Source organism: Salvelinus fontinalis, chromosome 40 (assembly GCF_029448725.1).
Source record: "Salvelinus fontinalis isolate EN_2023a chromosome 40, ASM2944872v1, whole genome shotgun sequence".
NCBI lineage: Eukaryota > Metazoa > Chordata > Actinopteri > Salmoniformes > Salmonidae > Salvelinus > Salvelinus fontinalis.
This window is the reverse complement of record NC_074704.1, coordinates 16,944,178-16,963,634: the sequence shown is the minus strand read 5'-3', so window position 1 is coordinate 16,963,634 and position 19,457 is coordinate 16,944,178. Positions and strand designations below refer to the sequence as shown.

Genomic DNA, 19,457 nt, shown 5'->3' with positions numbered 1-19,457 from the left:
CTGTAACCGTACAATTGTAACATGTGTTGTATGTTGCGTTCATATTTTTGTTCAGTATAGTAGTCAAAGAGTGGACAAAATACTTCTGATTTGTGATGATGGGATGTTGCTTTGTCATCGTTTTATACAAATGTATTAGCTACATTATTAGCTAATCCAGACCAGACTAGTCTAATATAGTGGGTTATAAAGTATACACAATAAATGGGGACAGTTATGGTTCCATATCACATTAGTTGATAGGCTACAAATCCCACAAATACATGTACCTTGTTGTTCACGGAAAAATATCGTAATTTCGGTGTAATAATCAATTGAAAGGCATTTTGTTGTGGGAGATGCTTTACCACTTCACCACAATAACTTGAGCGGAAAGGTGCAAACAAAATTGATGGGATGGAGAATTCATATTCAGAGGATGTGATGGACATGTCAAAGAATGTGCCTTTTTCGTTTGATATTATCCAACTTTAACGAATTTATTCATTGCAAGTTTCTCAGGGCAGCATCCACCCGTCTGCAGGTGAAACGTCATGGCTCGGTCGGATAATCATTTCTATCAAGGTTTTCAAATGGGAGGAATTTCAACCAATCGCCTGTAGACTTCAGGCGGTGGAATCCAATCATATTTGATCTTTGGATAGTGGGTGTGCCACACGGCTGGTCCTAGAGGCGGGAATAGAAAAGTGCTGCATGGCGAGTTTGGTTGAGAAGAAGTTGGATGGTGGATGGTACCACTGATGAGAAGCGGCCGAAAAAAGGGAATATTTGCAGACATTTCAAAGAATCCTGAGGAATATTACATTGTTCTGCTTACTATCAGTATATTCATAAAAGTGTCTGACTTTCATTATCATCTGCACAAGGTGAGTTTATTAGAGTCGTTTTCAGAGGAATGCCGGGGTGGCTAGCTGGCTAACGGATTATTTTGCCATGACTTTTCAACGATGGAGGACCTCAACCTTGTTGGCTAGTTGACATTTAACTAGCTAGCTAGCTAACATGCTCAATTGTTTCAATGGCATTTTCTAGATAAAAAAAAATAATCAATTGAATTAAGCTATCGTTTTCATAATAACAAACTAATTGATATGCACATTATAGGAACAATTCAAAAATGTATTTCATTTCAGTGATGGTGCATGCAGCGTGAGGAGCATACACTGCATCAGAACTCCTGACTCCTTTTGATGTTCATTGCTTTAGCTCATGCTAAACGTATGGTATTTTAACACATTCATGTACTGCTCGGTTATGATAATAGAAGTTTCACTTTTATTTAGAAATGCAATATTGTACAAACTATGCTCATCAATGCAGCTAAATACAGAGCTTGCCCGACAATGTTAGCTATCGTTACATAGCTAAACATTACAGCAAGAATCAGTTTGATGTGGGCAATGCATTTTATTCTAACCACGTTTACTCGGCAAGTTTATCAGCGAAGGGCTTGGTATTTTCACCAAGGGCTGGCAATGCCTTGGCTGGATGACTTGTTTGGCGTGCGGTCAGCATGATATCATAGCGGTTTTCTGAGACGTAGGGAGGCGATGCAGTGGCACGACAGTACGCTTGGCAGCACCGTGATCCCTCTATCCAGTGATCTGGACCAGTTTCGGGTTGAAGCAACACCGTGTAAACACCCTGCTAGCCATCATCAGCTGAAGCTGGCTTGCCCAGTTATGTGACCGGCGTCAACACATCTCTTGATTATCTGTCAATATTCTCAAGTATAGCCCAATTTACTCAGCCATATGACATCATATCATATCCCGATCATTCTTATCACAGTAAGAAATGAGATGGCACACGTGTCTACTACCTGGATCAGGAAGTGTGCTTGGTTGCTTCTTCCTATTTAGTATGGTCTAGTCAGCTTAAACAGGCTCTGTAAACACTAGATACTGATACAGAAGCTGGCGGTGGTGGTCTGTGAAGCATTTCAGCAGGGCTGGGCTACATGGAAGGCTGCAATTCCTCCACTCCTCCCTGGATGATTCAGGCGAGGATATATTATGTTGTTTTTTTGCAGTCATGGTGCGAAGGAGGCTGAAGTGTTCTCCAAACACGGATCTAGGATCAATTTTCCCCCTTGGCTCTCCCTTCCAATCCCTAGCCTAGCTGAACTGAAGAAGTCATACATATGCAGTGTATGACAGACAGACCGTGAATCTATCTCTGTAGAGGGAGAGCCTCTCGTCTACCCACACATAGCTTGGCTCAGACATCAGGGTGATAATTGTCATGTGTGCTGTCTGAGGAAAGTCTCTTTTTTGAGGGAGTTGGTGAGAGGGACACACTGAGGGTGCTGTACTTGGACAGGGAGTGTGTTACTGTTGGAGAGTGTCTGATTTACAAGGAAACTAACCTCAGAGCTCAGCTGTTTGTTGTTCTGGTATTTAAGATCCAGATTTACCGGTACTCTGTATCCTAAACTACCCCTGAGCATCACATTCAACATTAGATCTACAGGAGATGTTCGGTAGGGGCTAGGGGTCAACTTGAGTTTTTAAATAATGGTTTTAACTCAACCAATGTGTTTACTGTTTGTGTCTCCCGTCCAGGTGTCATAGTGTGTTCTGGTTGTACCCCAGAGATGGCACAGCGGAGCGGGCAGGAGGACCCGGAGCGATACCTGTTCGTGGACCGCGCCGTGGTCTGCAATCCGGCCACGCAGGCTGACTGGACGGCCAAGAAGCTCGTATGGATCCCCTCGGAGCGCCACGGCTTCGAGGCGGCCAGCATCCGCGAGGAGCGCGGCGACGAGGTGGTGGTGGAGCTGGCTGAGAACAGCAAGAAGGCCATGGTGAACAAGGACGATATCCAGAAGATGAACCCTCCCAAGTTCAGTAAGGTGGAGGACATGGCCGAGCTCACGTGTTTGAACGAGGCCTCAGTGCTGCACAACCTCAAGGACCGCTACTACTCTGGCCTCATCTACGTAAGTAGGATAGAAATCCTGCTTTTTCTGACTTGAGAAAACCAGGTATAGGCTTCTTTACCTTACATTGGTATCTTATTGAAGTGGACCAGTAGCCCTTTCCTCTCCCTTTTTGGTATATTGTACCCAACTACCCATCACATCAATCAGCATTGTCCAATACCAAACCCACTAAGACCCCCAAAACCAGGGTTCTAATAAGTTGGCAATGGCATTAGCAATGTCCCAGATAACCAGGGTTTCCCCTGTGATTACGGCCCACTTAGTGACATGACATGCATTCCTGGAATAGATGGAATGTCAGTTAGCCGCCTGAGACCCAGAGAGAAGGGAGGACAACTGTGATTGCCTCTACAGTTCCACGGCACCAGCTATTCCTGTGGTTCTCTCCCCAGGTGGCTGCAATAAGAGGCAGAAGGACAGCTCAGAGGATGAGGTCATTTTGGAATGTTAATGAAGCAGAGGTTTTATGCGGGAATCTATGAGGGATTTAATGCTTTTTTTAAATGGTTTCTATGGCTTATGGAGTGGTCCTAGTTAATGGCTTGTTGGCTGATGTGGGAATATGTAATTAGTTCCCATGTGTTGCATTTTCAGCTCTCTAACCCTGACCCCTCTCAATTATCAAACATTAACACGCTCCAATGCTCTAGAGCAGGGTTCACCAACTGGCGGCCCACGGCCCGATTAAAACTTTTTTTTGGTTATTTTTTATTTTTTTCTTGTTGGACATAGCTAAAATACTGTTAAAACACCAGGAAATCAACTCCAAGTGATTTTAATTTTGGAAATCTGTTCAAGTATTCCCACACATAATAGAGAGAAACATGGGATCCTATAGAAATGTAAGCTAGGTTTGAAATTATTATGTTTTAGTCAAATATTTTATAGGTGCTACAAATTATTTGTAATTATGTACCAGCCCTCCGACCATCTGGTCAATAAAAAATTGTTGTTGATCCCTAATAGTAACAAAGCGGGCAACTTTGTCATAGTAACTGACCTGCTAGGAATGACAAGAAGGCCTCTCGACCCAAACCCTATGCCCCATCCAACACACTCCCCGGCAGGGGCTGGATTGCTAGGTGAGCACCAGGCTTTAGTGAGGCCCTGTCGGTGCTCCATCCATCCATGTGGCTAGTAGTGCTAATGTAATGGCTCCCTGCCAATGGGCCTGATCTGCAGTAATCAGCCAGCCAGGGAGGGAGGCTCGTGCTGAGTCATTCACACAGACTAACTGTACCGCCTTCACAGGGCTCTTTGTCTCCCTGCAGATAAGCAACAGCTGGCCCTGAATTACTGGCATATTTTCAACCTTCAGTAGTACTGTACCTAACCTACTACTTGATTAAAAAATTACTCCCTGTCAAGTAGGGCTGACCACATTTAGTCAACTGGTTGATTGTTTGGTCGTAAATAGATTTTGTTTTTCAAGGTGCACAAGACACCTGTCTATTTTGCGCCTGTCCACAGAGATGGCACAGTCCATCACTCTTATGACATGTGCTACTGATATTGTAAATGGTTATATAATGTAAGAATAATGGTGCAACACTAATAAATATATTATTTTATAACAAATGCGCTTCCTCCCGTGAGGGATAGCGGTCGCTGTTCGTGGTTCTGAAACGTAATCTTCAGGGCGCTGTTGAATTGGTGCCTTTCCCTATATGTTGCTATGTGCATAATCGCGAAGTTAACCAGCATATTGGTGTTGAGAACAATGTGGCAGAGGAAACGAGGAAACAGCCCTTGCCTTAATTGTCGAAGAAAATTGAGGAGAGAGGAAACCCCAAGTTAATTAGGTCTATAATCAATAGCCTAACTGTTAAACTTGCCTGGCTTTATAAATCATCCATATATATCTACATGATATAACCAATAAGACAGATCCTGCTTCTGTTGCCAGAATGAGTGTTTGTTTAATAGCCTACTGATTCCGTGAGCACCAAGCCTCATGCAACCTTAAAATGTAGAATAAAGCAATTTCACAAATTCGGCTGTTTTTAATATTTTCTCTGCTGTAATAAAGTCTTTGCAACAATTGTTTTGTTAGAACAGACTCTGGTATTACTTTTCATTTATTTACTGTTGTTTACGCTGTTCCAAACGGGCAGAAAAATTATATGGTAATCTAACAGCTCCTGTTTGTCACACATAATGTGCACGCAGCTCTCGCTCCTATAGCCTCCTTTTTCTTGATCTTCTTGTTCTTATTTTTATTATTAGAATTATTATGAACACCATTATAATAAGAAATGTCATTATCATCTGAAACCCTACCTCTTCAAACAGTATCTTAAATAATCCTCCTCACCTCCTCAATTAAAGGATTTATATATTTTAAAAATCTGTTGGAACAGACTATGGTACATTTATAGTTTATTGAGTGTTGCTTACACTGTTCCACAATGTAAGGGGTGCGTAACTGGTGGCAGGGAAGTCAGACGCAGGAGAGCAGAACTAGGTAATAGCCGGAGCAGTTTAATTTCAAAACCAACGGCATAAAGAAATAACAAATATGGGTAAAAAACCCGACGCGCGCCAGTAAACATGTGCACAAGCACTTACAACAAACAATTCCACACAAAGACATGGGGGGGAACAGAGGGTTAAATACACAACAATTAATGAGGGAAATGAAAACCAGGTGTGTAGGAAAACAAGACAAAACAAATGGAAAATGAAAAGTGGATCGACAATGGCTAGAAGAACAGTGACGCCGAACGCCGCCCGAACAAGGAGAGGAACCGACTTCGGTGGAAGTCGTGACACAAATGGTCAGAAAAAAGGATAATATTGTGATCTAAAAGCACCTGTTTGGTACACAATACTCACACAGCGCTTGTTCCTATATTCCCTCCTTTTTCTTCATCTCCAATAGTTTCCACAACAAAGTCAAATATCTTTCACACATCTGACTTCCCCTTTCCCTCCTGAGCAATTTCCCCGTTTCAATTTTCTTTTTCATGTCCTCCGCATCCATTTTGCTGTCACATGTGTTACGATGTTCTGAGTTTGTTATAACAAATGTATTGAGGTGATTATGATAGGATATAGGTCAGGACCTATTGGTCACGTGCATGCATGGTATACATGTTTCACGTAAAGAGAGCAAGGGTTGAAGGAACAGGGAATGTTTTTTTATACAAATTAGGTATTTTGGTAACAGAACCTTTCAGCCAGAGAAACAAGTAAGAAACTAAATGGCTGTAATTATTTTGCAGCTACAGCACGGACAGTGACAGCGCGATAAACACTTGCTGTGCTGTGGTGCCTGTTCGCTCAGGCACTCGCGAACAGGCACCATTTCTTTTTAACACAGCGTGGCCATCGGGTTCCCTCTTGAGCTATTTGTGTTTTAATTGTTTCATCAAACAGTGTGCTTAAAGCATCAGACAAGCTCAGTGCATATAGTTGATTTTATTCAAAGACGTACGGTGTGTCTATATATAGAAAAATACACGTTCTACAGATGACTCTCAGTCGACCAAGATTTTTTTTAGTCAGAGACAGCCCTGCTGTCAAGTTCGCTGGATCTGTATTAGGTTTGGGCGGTATCCAGATTGTCATACCGGCCTTGTGCCATCCCGGGATATCCGGTATTACCGGCACTGAACACTAAGGGCGCCATTTTCAAAAAGGGAAAGGGGAGATACTTAGTCAGTTGCACAACTGAATGCATTCAACCGAAATGTGTATTGCACATTTTAAGATGCACTATGTAGAAATCGCCATTTCCTGGATTCTAAAATGTGTATAGTTTGCCTAATTTCAGTTTATGTGACAAAATAAGCTGTTTTAATTGACTCCCGGGAGCAGTTGTTTTTGGCAGTTACCTGACTTGCACAAGGGAAGAACGGCAGATTTTTCCACCTCGCTGGCTCGTGCATTCGAATCAGCAACCTTTCGGTTACCGGCCCAATGCTCTTAACCACTAGGCTACCCCTAGGCTATGCAATTGAGCCTCTTTAATCCGCAGGTTAGCAATGCTAACAGGTACATGTATAATCCCATAGAGAATGCTAACGAGAGCATTTACGAACATTTTATACATTTTATCCTAAACTATTGGCAGGACAGCCATCCCAGCTAATAAAGTTAAACAAGTAACAAAAAAATGCTACTCACAGTTTGCTGCACACACAAAACAAATATTAGACAGCAAGGCTCTTGATCAGGGTTTCCGTTAGCAGGTAATAGCCACTTTTTGGCCAATAAAAAAATTTCAAAGCAGAGAAATAAAATTGGCACCGGCCTGTCCTTGGCCAGGAGAAGAAGAAAATTCCCATAGCGAAATAATGCTTATTATTAATGCCTATTCATTGATGGAAATACTAGTCGATGTAAATACATTTGACTGGTCATGCTTATTGGTCTATAGGTTCATTTGCATAATTTAGTGAAATGAAAATGGCGCTTGTGTATATTTGTTATGTATCTTATTTAGCACACACGTATAGCATACAGATACACAGCTTTTGAATGGTAAATCTATCAGACAGTGCTTTTATAAGCCCAATCATTGCACATTAATTCTCAATGCAATCACGTGTTGAAAATAGTTTTGATGGCCACAATTAAAAAGAGCTACTCTTTTTATTTCTCAACGGAAGGCAGGCTTCATCAGCGCGTCACACACCACTTTGCAATGAGCTGAAGCCAGTATGCATTTGGAAAACATATACTTAATTGTTTGAAACCTGAACGTTTTACTACATATTATGAGGAATGTTTTACCTTGCTTCAAAGTCGCCTAGGCAAATCCGACCATATCTGTGGAGGCAATTACTTTCATAAAGACTTCCTTATGCCATTGAAACCAGTAGCCTATTGTTTTATAAAGACTTCCATATGCCATTGAAACCAGTAGCCTATTGTTTCATAAAGACTTCTTAATGCCATTGAAACCAGTAGCCTATTGTTTTATAAAGACTTCTTAATGCCATTGAAACCAGTAGCCTATTGTTTCATAAAGACTTCTTAATGCCATTGAAACCAGTAGCCTATTGTTTCATAAAGACTTCCATATGCCATTGAAACCAGTAGCCTATTGTTTCATAAAGACTTCCATATGCCATTGAAACCAGTAGCCTATTGTTTCATAAAGACTTCTTAATGCCATTGAAACCAGTAGCCTATTGTTTTATAAAGACTTCCATATGCCATTGAAACCAGTAGCCTATTGTTTCGTAAAGACTTCCATATGCCATTGAAACCAGTAGCATATTTCTCTCATGTTCTATTGGTTTTCAACATTCTTTCATTGTCCAGTAGCCAAAGGGACAATCCTAGTCATATTAGCAACCCATGCTAGTTGTTGCATATTAGAATTCCCCTATTTCTAAATTTGTAACGGATATTTTCATCTGTCACTTTGACAACGGTATTTTCCCGCTAATTGCATTATGAAAGAAATTTTCACACGTAGCCTACTGCCTTGTGCACATTGCTGTGGTTATAATGTGAAGAAATAATTGTTTATCAACATTTTAAGCTAAATGTTCTGATCTGTTGCATCAGACTCATTGCTAGGCCTCCTGCTGGTTGTATGAATTTGGGATCATTCATCCCACAACTGTTATAAGAGTCTGTTTGGGCTATTTCTTTCTCGACAAGCTGACCAATAGAATAGGTCAACTTTTCTCGTATGAGGAGTATCCTGCTCTTGATCCAGGAGGGGATTCTCTGCTGTTACCAAACGAAGAAGCTAACCACTAAATTAGCAAACCAAATGCACAACTGCAGAGCATTTAGCAACTTTTAGACAGTTAACTTAATAGTTCTAAGATATCTAGCTGGCAAACATTTAGTTGTGAATGTAACTACATTACCTGGCGCGTGCTGCACAACAGCGTGTGACTCACAAGGCTCCGGTCTGTCGTTGTTGTGTGCTTGTAAACAAACACCACGTGACTGGGGACTACCGGTAAGCTTCATTCTGAAAAATGTGACAGGTGAAAATGAAGAACGCAATCTTCTTGATCTCCTAACTTGAGTGCAGGTATTGACTTCAAGTAGCTACAAATATTCAAATGTATTAAACAAATAAATAGTTTCAATGGTAATGACGGTATTGAAAAACCATCCTGTGAACTATTTCCATATACCCCAGTATATGTATATACGGTGTACTGCCCAAACCTAATCGCTCTCTCCCTCTTTGTCTCTCCCTCCATCTCTTTTAAACAATTATTCTAACCTCCTTAGGTGTCATAGTTTGTCATTTCTTCTAGTTTCCTCAGATCAAGTAAAGCAATGCATGAGTTACCAGGGGAGAAGTAGACTGCTGCAGTAGCTAGTATGTCATGATGACAGCCCAGAAGCAGCATGTGCTGCCTGTAGAGAAGTTTACTTCTATTCTAGACAATTACACCATGGCACAGTTTGGAGGGAGAGATATTAATTTTATTCTGAGAGCTTTATATTAAATATACAGTGCATTCGGAAACTATTCAGACCCCTTGACTTTTTCCACATTTCGTTACAGCCTCATTCTAAAATGGACTAAGTCGTTTTTTCGCCCTCATCAATCTACACACAATACTCCATAATGACAAAACAAAAACAGGTTTGTAGAAATTTGTGCGAATTTAAAAAAAATAAAAATGCCATATTTGCGTAAGTATTCAGACCCTTTACGCAGTACTTTGTTGAAACACCTTTGACAGTGATTACAGCCTCGATTCTTCTTGGGTATGATGCTACAAACTTGGCACCTGTATTTGCGGTGTTTCTCCCATTCTTCTGTCCAGATCTTCTCAATCTCTGTCAAGTTGGATGGGGACAGCTATTTTCAGGTTTCCAGAGATATTAGATCGGGTTCAAGTCTGGGCTCTGGCTGGGCCACTCAAGGACATTCAGAGACTTGTTCCGAAGCCACCCCTGCGTTGTCTTGGCTTTGTGCTTAGGGTCATTGTCCTGTTGGAAGGTGAACCTTCGCCCCAGTCTGAGGTCCTGAGCACTCTGGAGCAGGTTTTCATCAAGGATCTCTCAGTACTTTGCTCTGTTCATCTTTCCCTCAATCCTGACTAGTCTCCCAGTCCCTGCCGCTGAAAAACATCCCCACAGCATGATGCTACCACCACCATGCTTCACCGTAGGGATGGTGCCAGGCTTTCTCCAGACGTGATGCTTGTTTTTCAAGCCAAATAGTTGAATCTTGGTTTCATCGGACCAGAGAATCTTGTTTCTCATGGTCTGAAAGTCCTTTAGGTGCCTTTTAGCAAACTCCAAGCAGGCTGTCATGGGCCTTTTTCTGTGGAGTGGCTTCCGTCTGGCCACTCTACTATAAAGGCCTGATTGGTGGAGTGCTGCAGAGATCGCTGTCCTTCTGGAAGGTTCTCCCTTCTCCACACAGGAACTCTAGATCTCTGTCAGAGTGACCATCAGGTTCTTGGTCACCTCCCTGATGAAGGCCCTTCTCCCTTGTTTGCGGCTAGCTCTAGGAAGAGTCTTGGTGGTTCCAAACTTCTTTCATTTAAGAATGATGTACGTCACTGTGTTCTTGGGGACCTTCAATGCTGGATACATTTTGTGGTACCCTTCCCCAGATCTGTGCCTCGACACAATCCTGTTTCAGAGTTCTACGGAGAATTCCTTCGACCTCATGGCTTGGTTTTTGCTCTGACATGCACTGTCAACTGTGGGACCTTATATAGACAGGTGTGTGCCTTTCCAAATCATGTCCAATCAATTGAATTTACCACAGGTGGACTCCAACCAAGTTGTAGAAACATCTCAAGGATGATCAATGGAAACAGGATGCACCGGAGCTCAATCTTGAGTCTCATAGCAAAGGGTCTGAATACTTGTGTAAATAAGGTATTTCTGTTTAAAACCTGTTTTCTCTTGTTCATTATGGGGTATTGTGTGTAGATTGATGAGTGGGAAATTCCAGCATCGCTGAAGCACCTCCAGATCATCACTGATCCTCCACCAAATTTCACAGTGGGTGCGAGTCCTGGAGAGGCCTTTAAGCCAGCGTGTGCTTCAGCAAGGCTAGAATCAGGCATCAAACAAAGCCGAGATGCTTGAATTTCAAGTCGAACAGGGGTTTCCAGATGTGTTGTCAAAGCTCTTTTGAAGAAGCACAAAGAAACGGGCAACGTTGAGGACCGTAGACGCAGTGGTCGGCCAAGGAAACTTACTGTAGCATATTAAAGACACATCATGCTTACTTCCCTTCGCAATCTTTTCGCACCAAAGTACATTAATCTCTAGGAGACAGAATGCGTCTCCTTCCTGAGCGGAATGATGGCTACGTGGTCCCATGGTGTTTATATTTGAGTACTAATTTCCTATGATGTCAAGCAGAGGCACTGAGTTTGAAGGTAGGCCTTGAAATACATCTACAGGTACACCTCCAATTGACTCAACTTAGTGTATGTAAACTTCTGACCCACTGGAATTGTGATACAGTGAATTATAACTGGAATAATCTGTCTGTAAACAATTGTTGGAAAAATTGCTTGTGTCATGCACGAAGTAGATGTCCAAACCGACTTGCCAAAACTATAGTTTGTTAACAAGAAATTTGTGGAGTGGTTGAAAAACGTGTTTTAATGACTCCAACCTAAGTCTATGTAAACTTTTGACTTTAACTGTACTTGTCCGGTCTGTGCTTCTTTTACGCCTGCTGCAGAAGAGATCAAATAATTTGCGATTGTGAGAGGAAGGATATAGAGAGCAGCTGTTGCTTCTCGAGGTCTCTCTACCTGAAAATGTGTGATCTAAGTGATTGATAGCTGCTTTTCAGCAGTCATAAAAGTAGGCCTTATTTACTTTGAAGAACTACTAAAATAGTGGGCTTGTCAGACAATATAGATAGCAGCTCTATAGAGATGAGATGATGACTTGGAATTAAATAATTGTCATCAAATAAAACCCATTTAATTAACACAAGTTAAATATTTGTGAATGAAGGTTGATAAGCAGTAATGGGCAGTCACTGCCATCATGGGACTTATATTAATTGTTTTATTCTATGTTGCAGCATTTAACCCACATAATGCATAGTGCATTTAATGTAAAAAAAATAAAGTAATAGAAACCGAAATCGAAACAGTGATATGTTTTTTGTAATCGAACCGAAACCGAACCGACCTCAAAAAGCACTTATTGCTCAGCACTATTTTTTTGGTCAGCTGCATAGCGTTCTCGTTTCCCCTTGTGGTCTGTGGCCAACCTCAATGGCCCCAGGAAAGGGCTAGCTTTTGGGCTGAATGTGTGATGTGTTATTAAATGCATGTGTTTCTGTAACCTTTTAAGTAACAGTATCTGCTGTATCCTGTATACTGGGAAGACGGCCCAAGGCCTGGAGCTTTGAGTTGATGTTTGGTTACCTTCATCTGCAGACATCCCCTCTTCAGCCTCCCCTAAGCCTGGCTTTCACTGGAGCATGGGTCTCTCTGTTCTCAATAGAAACCCATGCGTCAGTTATGTTTTTCCCATAAAATATATCAAGAGAATATTTTCCCATAAGTCCCCATAAGCAGACAGACGGGACCCAAACCACTCCTTTCCTGCCTGATGCCTCAGACTCGCAGCCTGGTCACAGGCCCGCCGGGATGAGTAGGAGGCAGAGATCAGTATGCATACACACACACTGTGTGGATGGAGCAAAACTGCTTGCTCTGCGCTAGTGTGCCATTGGTCTCCTCCCACGCTCAGACCCCAATGCTATTGGAGCACTGGAAATGAAGCAGTGCTCATAGTGAACGATATTAGACCATTCTCTCTCTAAACCCTTTGAAAATCCTGTTCTCCATAATCATCGCCTCTTTTCAATATGCTATGACAATCAAAACGGAGTGGCACTGAGCTAAGCTTCGCGGACGGAACAATGTTGAGAATGAGAATGAAAACATCCACTCTCTCCATGGAGAGGCCCTCAACTCTTGCCGTTGCTCAGCTACGCTCAGCTTGGGCTTGGCACGGGGGACCACTTGGACATTTCCAGAGAACTGGGAACCTAGTCAACTGTGTCGGAGTTCTCCGTTGTTAACCACAGCCTGGCTATCTCGGTACACTACTTTGTTGTACTGAGAGACAGGTTCTTGGCTCACGCCTCCTTCCACCTAAGGCACAGTGCTGTGTGAGATATATATTTTCTTGGCCGGCGTCTCACCCCGGTCTCTACTGTATTGAGAGAGAGGGACAGGCCGTTCGCCAAGGCCTCCTTCCCTTCATATACCTCCTACACGTCTCACCCCCGCCTGCAGACCCAGAGCCCCACTAATCCCCCAAGTACTCCCCAGGGGCTGCCATCCAGGCTGGGAAGCTGAGTCCTATCCCCAACCCCACTGCTGCCTCTGGGTCTGGGCTGAGCCGGCCGGAGCGCTGATCCGTCTGCCTGGCGCTGCGCCCACTGTGGGGGGGAAGGGTCGACAGGTGGTGTGGTGTGTCCGCTGGCCGTACTCTGCTGCCAGCTAAAGGTGAGGCTTGCAAATATGTGCGGATCTGTGGATTCCGCAGGAATCTCTTCCATAACTCCATACATAGTCATCGACCAGTGCACCAAGATGACCAACTAGAATGTTGGTTACCCCTGTGTAGCCACATACCCCCTGCTAGTGACCCCTGCATCTATCATTTCTCTCCCCAAAAAGCGACCTAGTCCCCTACTGTGACTCATGAACATTCGTCCCGCCGCAATCTCGATTTCTTCCTTTTGTGGCGTACTTTTCTTGACATTTAGATTTTGACATTTTACTGCATTGTTAGGAGCTATTAACATAAGCGTATCGCCGCACCGCTATAACACCTGTTAAACTGTGTACGTGACCAATGAACTTTGATTTGATTTTGGTTTGAACAACAAATCTCTGCTTCCTCCCGAGCTTGTTGTTGATGTGGCTGGCCCATGACCAGGCTAGAGCATATCTCTGCCCTTCCGAGGGATCTGTCTGAGTATGAGTATGAAAGACTGGCCATCTGGTGACCCACTCACCCCTCCCCTAATGCACACCATGATATCCGCCAAAATCACTGACCCTTGTCCTCTCAAAGTGACCGTTCATCACATTCATCACATGCTGAATGTCTCATTTCCATTCAGCACAACCTTCAATATATTGCCATTATTTTTATACCACATAACACAATGCCACAAACCCCAGTCATGCTGCAGCCAAATAGAGTACACTAAAAGTCCTCTGTGGTCCAAAGACTGAGATAAGAGGCGTAGCAGCTAGCTAGCTCAGCAGCTAGCTGAGTGGACATGTTTCTTTTGTCTCCCAGAGGAGAAGGAGTGTGTGTGACTCACAATCGCTCTTCCCGCTCCAGCCAGGTGACAACCGTGGCGGTGAGCTTTGCTCGGCAAGAGTCTTTAGACTAGGACCCTGCCGCTACCCCCACCCCCCACCAGCATGCCGTGGCCACACCGCCATTGTTCCAGCTCAGCAACTTGGTTAGCTGACCTTGGGCCCCTCTGCAGCCCCCTGTCTTCTGCCTCCCCTGCCCCAACACACAGACAACATAATTACAGGAATGTGTCTCTGCCGCTCAGCCAAGCTTGGACTGACCAAGAGAGGGTCTGAGAAATGAAGATAAAGGGTGCATGGACACAGAGAGAAAGGCAGAATGGGAAAGGGACCCTTCTGCATAATCACCCGTCCCCCCTCTCTTACTGGTTTAATGGAATATCCCGGCCGGCAGACTGTAGACAGGGATTAACCCTTTCCTGGCCTGCCCTTCCCCCGGTCTGACACTGCAGGGATGATATGGCAGTTTTGTACGCAACTGCAACGACCCCCATTTAGAGATCTGCATTAGTGTTAAAGAGATCAGATTTGTTGCTCTCTGTTTCGGTTTATTACAATGCATCACACACAGCGTAACTCATTCCCTGGCTTGAGTGCATTGGACTGCACTGAATAAAGAGCCGTCCTCTCAGCCGGATGCAATGAGTTGGAGGAGGATGAGGAGAAAGCTGTGTGGGAGGAATCTCAAATGGTGCAGCACTTTGGCAGCCATCCACCTAGCAGCATCTATATCACAGAGACTGTTTCTGTATGATCAGTTTTTGGAGGTCAGGGGGAGAGTGAGAGAAAAGGAAAAATAAATCCCGGCTCTGAACCAGAGGCAACCGGTCTTTTTATGATGCGTAATCATTATGATGGTAATGCTTTAATCTCAGTGCCTGTAGCAGCAAACTGAAGGTTAACCTTATCATTAGGCTACTTTGATACGGACCAGCAACGATCTCCGTTCTCTCATTCCCTCTACGCCACCTGTATGTATCCTTTCACATCTTCACTGTCCTTCCACCACCATACAAGCCAAGGTCAGGCTATTACTCTGTTTGTGCTTAGTCACTGTCCACTAAGCAGTTCACACTCCTTTTCAACCCCACAAGGGAGAGGGGAAATTGCTTTCTGATTGCTTCAACATCATTAGTGAATAGTGATAGTAGTGATACCCTGTGAGGCACTGAAGGGATTTGTTAGCTCTTTCTCATTACATGACGGCTGACTGGTCCACAATTGTTTCAGATGGTTTCTCTTTACCTGGCAAACCTGAACTATTAAATGTAATAAAAAAAAAAATACGTGATATCAAATCATGGTGTCTTCAGATTCCCGTTTTTCACACCGAATGACATTATCTTCTTTCTCCTGCAGACGTACTCTGGCCTCTTCTGTGTGGTGATCAACCCCTACAAGTACCTGCCCATCTACTCCGAGAACATCATAGAGATGTACAGGGGGAAGAAGAGACACGAGATGCCCCCTCACATCTACGCCATCTCAGAGTCCGCCTACAGATGCATGCTCCAAGGTAAGTCTCAATTGGTTAAGGTTTATCCATCCCTTTACCACAGCCATCAATGTCAATGGACAAAATATGCGCATATGTTTGCTACACAGGGAAATTGTATGAATGATCTGAATCAGTCTACTGGAACCAGAAAGTCAAAGCCAATTTAACCGGTTGTTTTGGGATTAAGACTGTTGTTGAGAGGCAGTCAACCGGTAGGTACAGTACATACTGATATTAGGACAGCCTTGTCTCCACTGTGGCAGGTGCGCTTATCTCCCAGGTCTGTGATGTTAAGTGGAGCCTGATTGGATCATTTGTCATGTTAATTGTACAATGTCAGTTCCCATAGGGCTAGATGTTGTTGTTGTGTTTCAAGTTAAACTGTTGCTAGGGGATGAACAGGTATTGGGCCTTTATGTCATCATTTTAGTTTTGTCGTATTGTTTGGGGGGGGGGGGGGGCTTCTGTAGATTGTCGAAATGTTACCTTCCCTCTTGTTGCATTTGGCAGGGCATTTCCGTTAGCTCTACTGTTACAATACTCAAGGCTTTCGCTCTCAAGTTACCGAACCAAAACAAGCCACGTGTCGCCATCGCCAATGCTCATAAAAGTTGTTTAACAGTCGCCCTGTGATTTACGGGATTACTACTCACTTTCAACAACTTTAGGGCCATTCATTTCACTAGAAGGCTTAATTGAAACCATCAGCTGAACCATGGTTTGTTGCATACTAATGTCGCCCCCAATTATTTTGATGTAGTGCACTGGCCAACTCTGTATTATGTAGTAGTTGCCCTAAATTCATGCAAGGATCTCCAGCATTATGGTATCAAATGGCACGCATTGAGGAAAAAGGGCTCTGTGGAAACAGTCCAAAGGAGCTGGTCTTATTTCTCTGTTCATATTTCCACCTCCAGAGAGAAATTCATTTTGCCAGCGGAACGTGGGGAGCACAGTGGAAAGGGGAAGTGAAGGATGACTGGGTTTTTCCCATGAAGTGCTGATACCTCAGAACTATGCACTTCTCAGCACCACTATGGGCTATAAGCACCAATGGGTCTAAATCTCAGCTTGAGAACCCAAAGCCTTTAGTCACTGCAGAGAGAATCCACTTCAGACCTCTTCAGATTGCCAGAGGCTTAGACTTTGTCTCTGGCATGGTCAAAGTATGTTGACGCACCGCAGGTGTTGGGTGAAGAAAAACATACACCCAAAGCATTATTAGAATGGCATCTGATTCCATAACACAAGAAGGGTGAATCTATGTGACTCAAGTAGATTCACAATCCTATATGTGATGTTAAATCCAGCTTGTAATAGACTTCATCCCATTTGGGTTGGTTTTTACTCGACCGTAAATCTTCCAGGGGTTCGTGATGAGGGAGAACTTATCTCCTGCAGCGTCTACTAGCCTATAGGTTCTGCCCAGCAGGAGAAGCCTGCATAACCTTCTATTCCTCACATCAGTGGAAAAATAGCGAAGGGCAGAATTGATTTACAAGGAGCTGCTTAAAGAAAGCACCCATTTCTCTATCTCTCTCCATCATTCTAGTGCCAGTAACCTATCGCTTCTTTCAAATGACATGCTCCATCTTTTCCCATTGCTTTACCCTCCAATTGCCAAGGTTCTTGGCTTTCTCTGAACAGCTCTGTTTTTTCTTGGAATTTATTAATCACGTTTTTGTCTGTTGACAGTTGGTTCTTATACTCCCAAGTGGAAATAGGCACATTATCTGTCCTGTCCCAGATACCCGTTATCTGTCCTGTCCCAGACACCCGTTATCTGTCCTGTCCCAGACACCTGACTAAACCAACATCATTCCAGGCAGCAAACAATCCTTACCAGTCCCCCTTTCTCTCCCACTCTAATTAATCCAGAGTTTTTACACCAGCGTGTGTTTGTGTTTGCACAGGTCCTCTTGACCTCTTAACTCTTTTTCTGGATCTTGGGGCGAGGGGCAGCTCCCCAGCGATATTATCACGGGACAAACTCTGGATGTCTATAGGGCTGTGCTATTGGTGTGGATGCACATCATGGAGCACCATCCCATGACTGTCACAACAACAGACATCATAGAGAGATGTCTGAGAGATGTCTCTCGTTCCCTCTGCCTGATATAGCTGGGAAGCACGCCAGGCTGGGAGCGGTGACTGGGACCAGACCAGTGAGAACAGAGAAGGTGACCTGCATTTGGCAGCACAATGGGACCTTTTGTCTCTGTGGCGAGGGCTTGTCCGTCCAGTGGGGGTCGGTTGTGACGAGTTGGGCAGTCCCGTCATCCAGGCCCTGCCTGGTGTCAGTTTAGACAAGGAGGAAGTTCTCTCTAAGTGTGGAGAATGTGTGCATTGACACCTCAAGTAGTGTCCTCTGTGAAGAATATCTTCAAAGACACTGGTTGGATGTACTGGTAAAGTAGTGTTAATTCCACTATCGGACACTGCGTGTGCATGCAAATACATAGTGCTTCCACAATCATACTTTTGTTATGAGCCCTACTTGTCCCATGACCCAGTGAGTTTTTCCCATTACCCCCTTCACACCCTCCAGCTTCCTCACACCCTGAGCATCTGCATGGTTGTAGGGGTGGGTGGCAGGGACTGGAGACTTGGACTCGGAGTAAGTGCCATTTCAAATCCAAATCACTTCTTTGTTTTCCCTTCATTTCATCCATTTAAATGAGGCATCGGTTTCTACCAATAATCAATTTAGAAATGAAAGGATACCTCTCAGGACCTGAAGTTCCTATGCACTTTTATGCAGGCTTCTCACAGTGGTTGTCATTAGAGGTCGACCGTTTATGATTTTTTCAACATCGATACCGATTATTGGAGGACCAAAAAAAGCCGATACCAATTAATCGGCCAATTCTTTTATTTTAATTTGTTTGTAATAATGACAATTACAACAATACTGAATGAACACTTTTCTTTTACCTTAATATAATACATCAATAAAATCAATTTAGCCTCAAATAAATAATTAAACATGTTCAATTTGGTTTAAATAATGCAAAAACAAAGTGTTGGATAAGAAAGTAAAAGTGCAATATGTGCCATGTAAAAAAGCTAACGTTTAAGTTCCTTGCTCAGAACATGAGAACATATGAAAGCTGGTGGTTCCTTTTAACATGAGTTTTCAATATTCCCAGGTAAGAAGTTTTAGGTTGTAGTTATTATAGGAATTATAGGACTATTTCTCTCCATACCATTTGTATTTCATATACCTTTGACTATTGGATGTTCTTAAAGGCACTTTAGTATTGCCAGTGTAACAGTATAGCTTCCGTCCCTATCCTCGCCCCTACCTGGGCTCGAACCAGGAACACATCGACAACAGCCACCCTCGAAGCATCGTTACCCATCGCTCCACAAAAGCGATGGGTAAGTCCCGCGGCTTTTGTGGAGCGATGGGTAACGATGCTTCGAGGGTGGCTGTTGTCGATGTGTTCCTGGAACAACTACTCCAAGTCTCAGAGTGAGTGAGATCACCGATTGAAGCGCTATTAGCACGCACCCCGCTAACTAGCTAGCCATTTCACATTGGTTACACCAGCCTAATCTCGGGAGTTGATAGGCTTGAAGTCATGAACAGCTCAATGCTTGAAGCATTGCGAAGAGCTGCTGGCGAACACATGAAAGTGCTGTTTGAATGAATGCTTACGAGCATGCTGCTGCCTACCATCGCTCAGTCAGACTGCTCTATCAAATATCAAATCATAGACTTAATTATAACATAATAACACACAGAAATACG

General features: G+C 43.5%; 1 protein-coding gene across 15 annotated transcripts in view; it reads left to right on the top strand.

Annotated features, from left to right (window-relative positions):
• The first annotated feature begins 690 nt into the window (after positions 1 to 690).
• LOC129839747 (myosin-10) overlaps positions 691 to 19,457 on the top strand; it is an 89,969-nt gene continuing 71,202 nt past the window's right edge. For all 15 annotated transcript variants that reach the window (XM_055907378.1, XM_055907374.1, XM_055907376.1 and 12 more), the window contains exons 1-3: positions 691 to 866; positions 2,565 to 2,941; positions 15,565 to 15,721. In XM_055907378.1, coding sequence (XP_055763353.1) covers positions 2,597 to 2,941; positions 15,565 to 15,721 — 502 coding nt within the window. In that variant the 5' untranslated portion in view covers positions 691 to 866; positions 2,565 to 2,596. The remainder of the gene's footprint in view (positions 867 to 2,564; positions 2,942 to 15,564; positions 15,722 to 19,457) is intronic.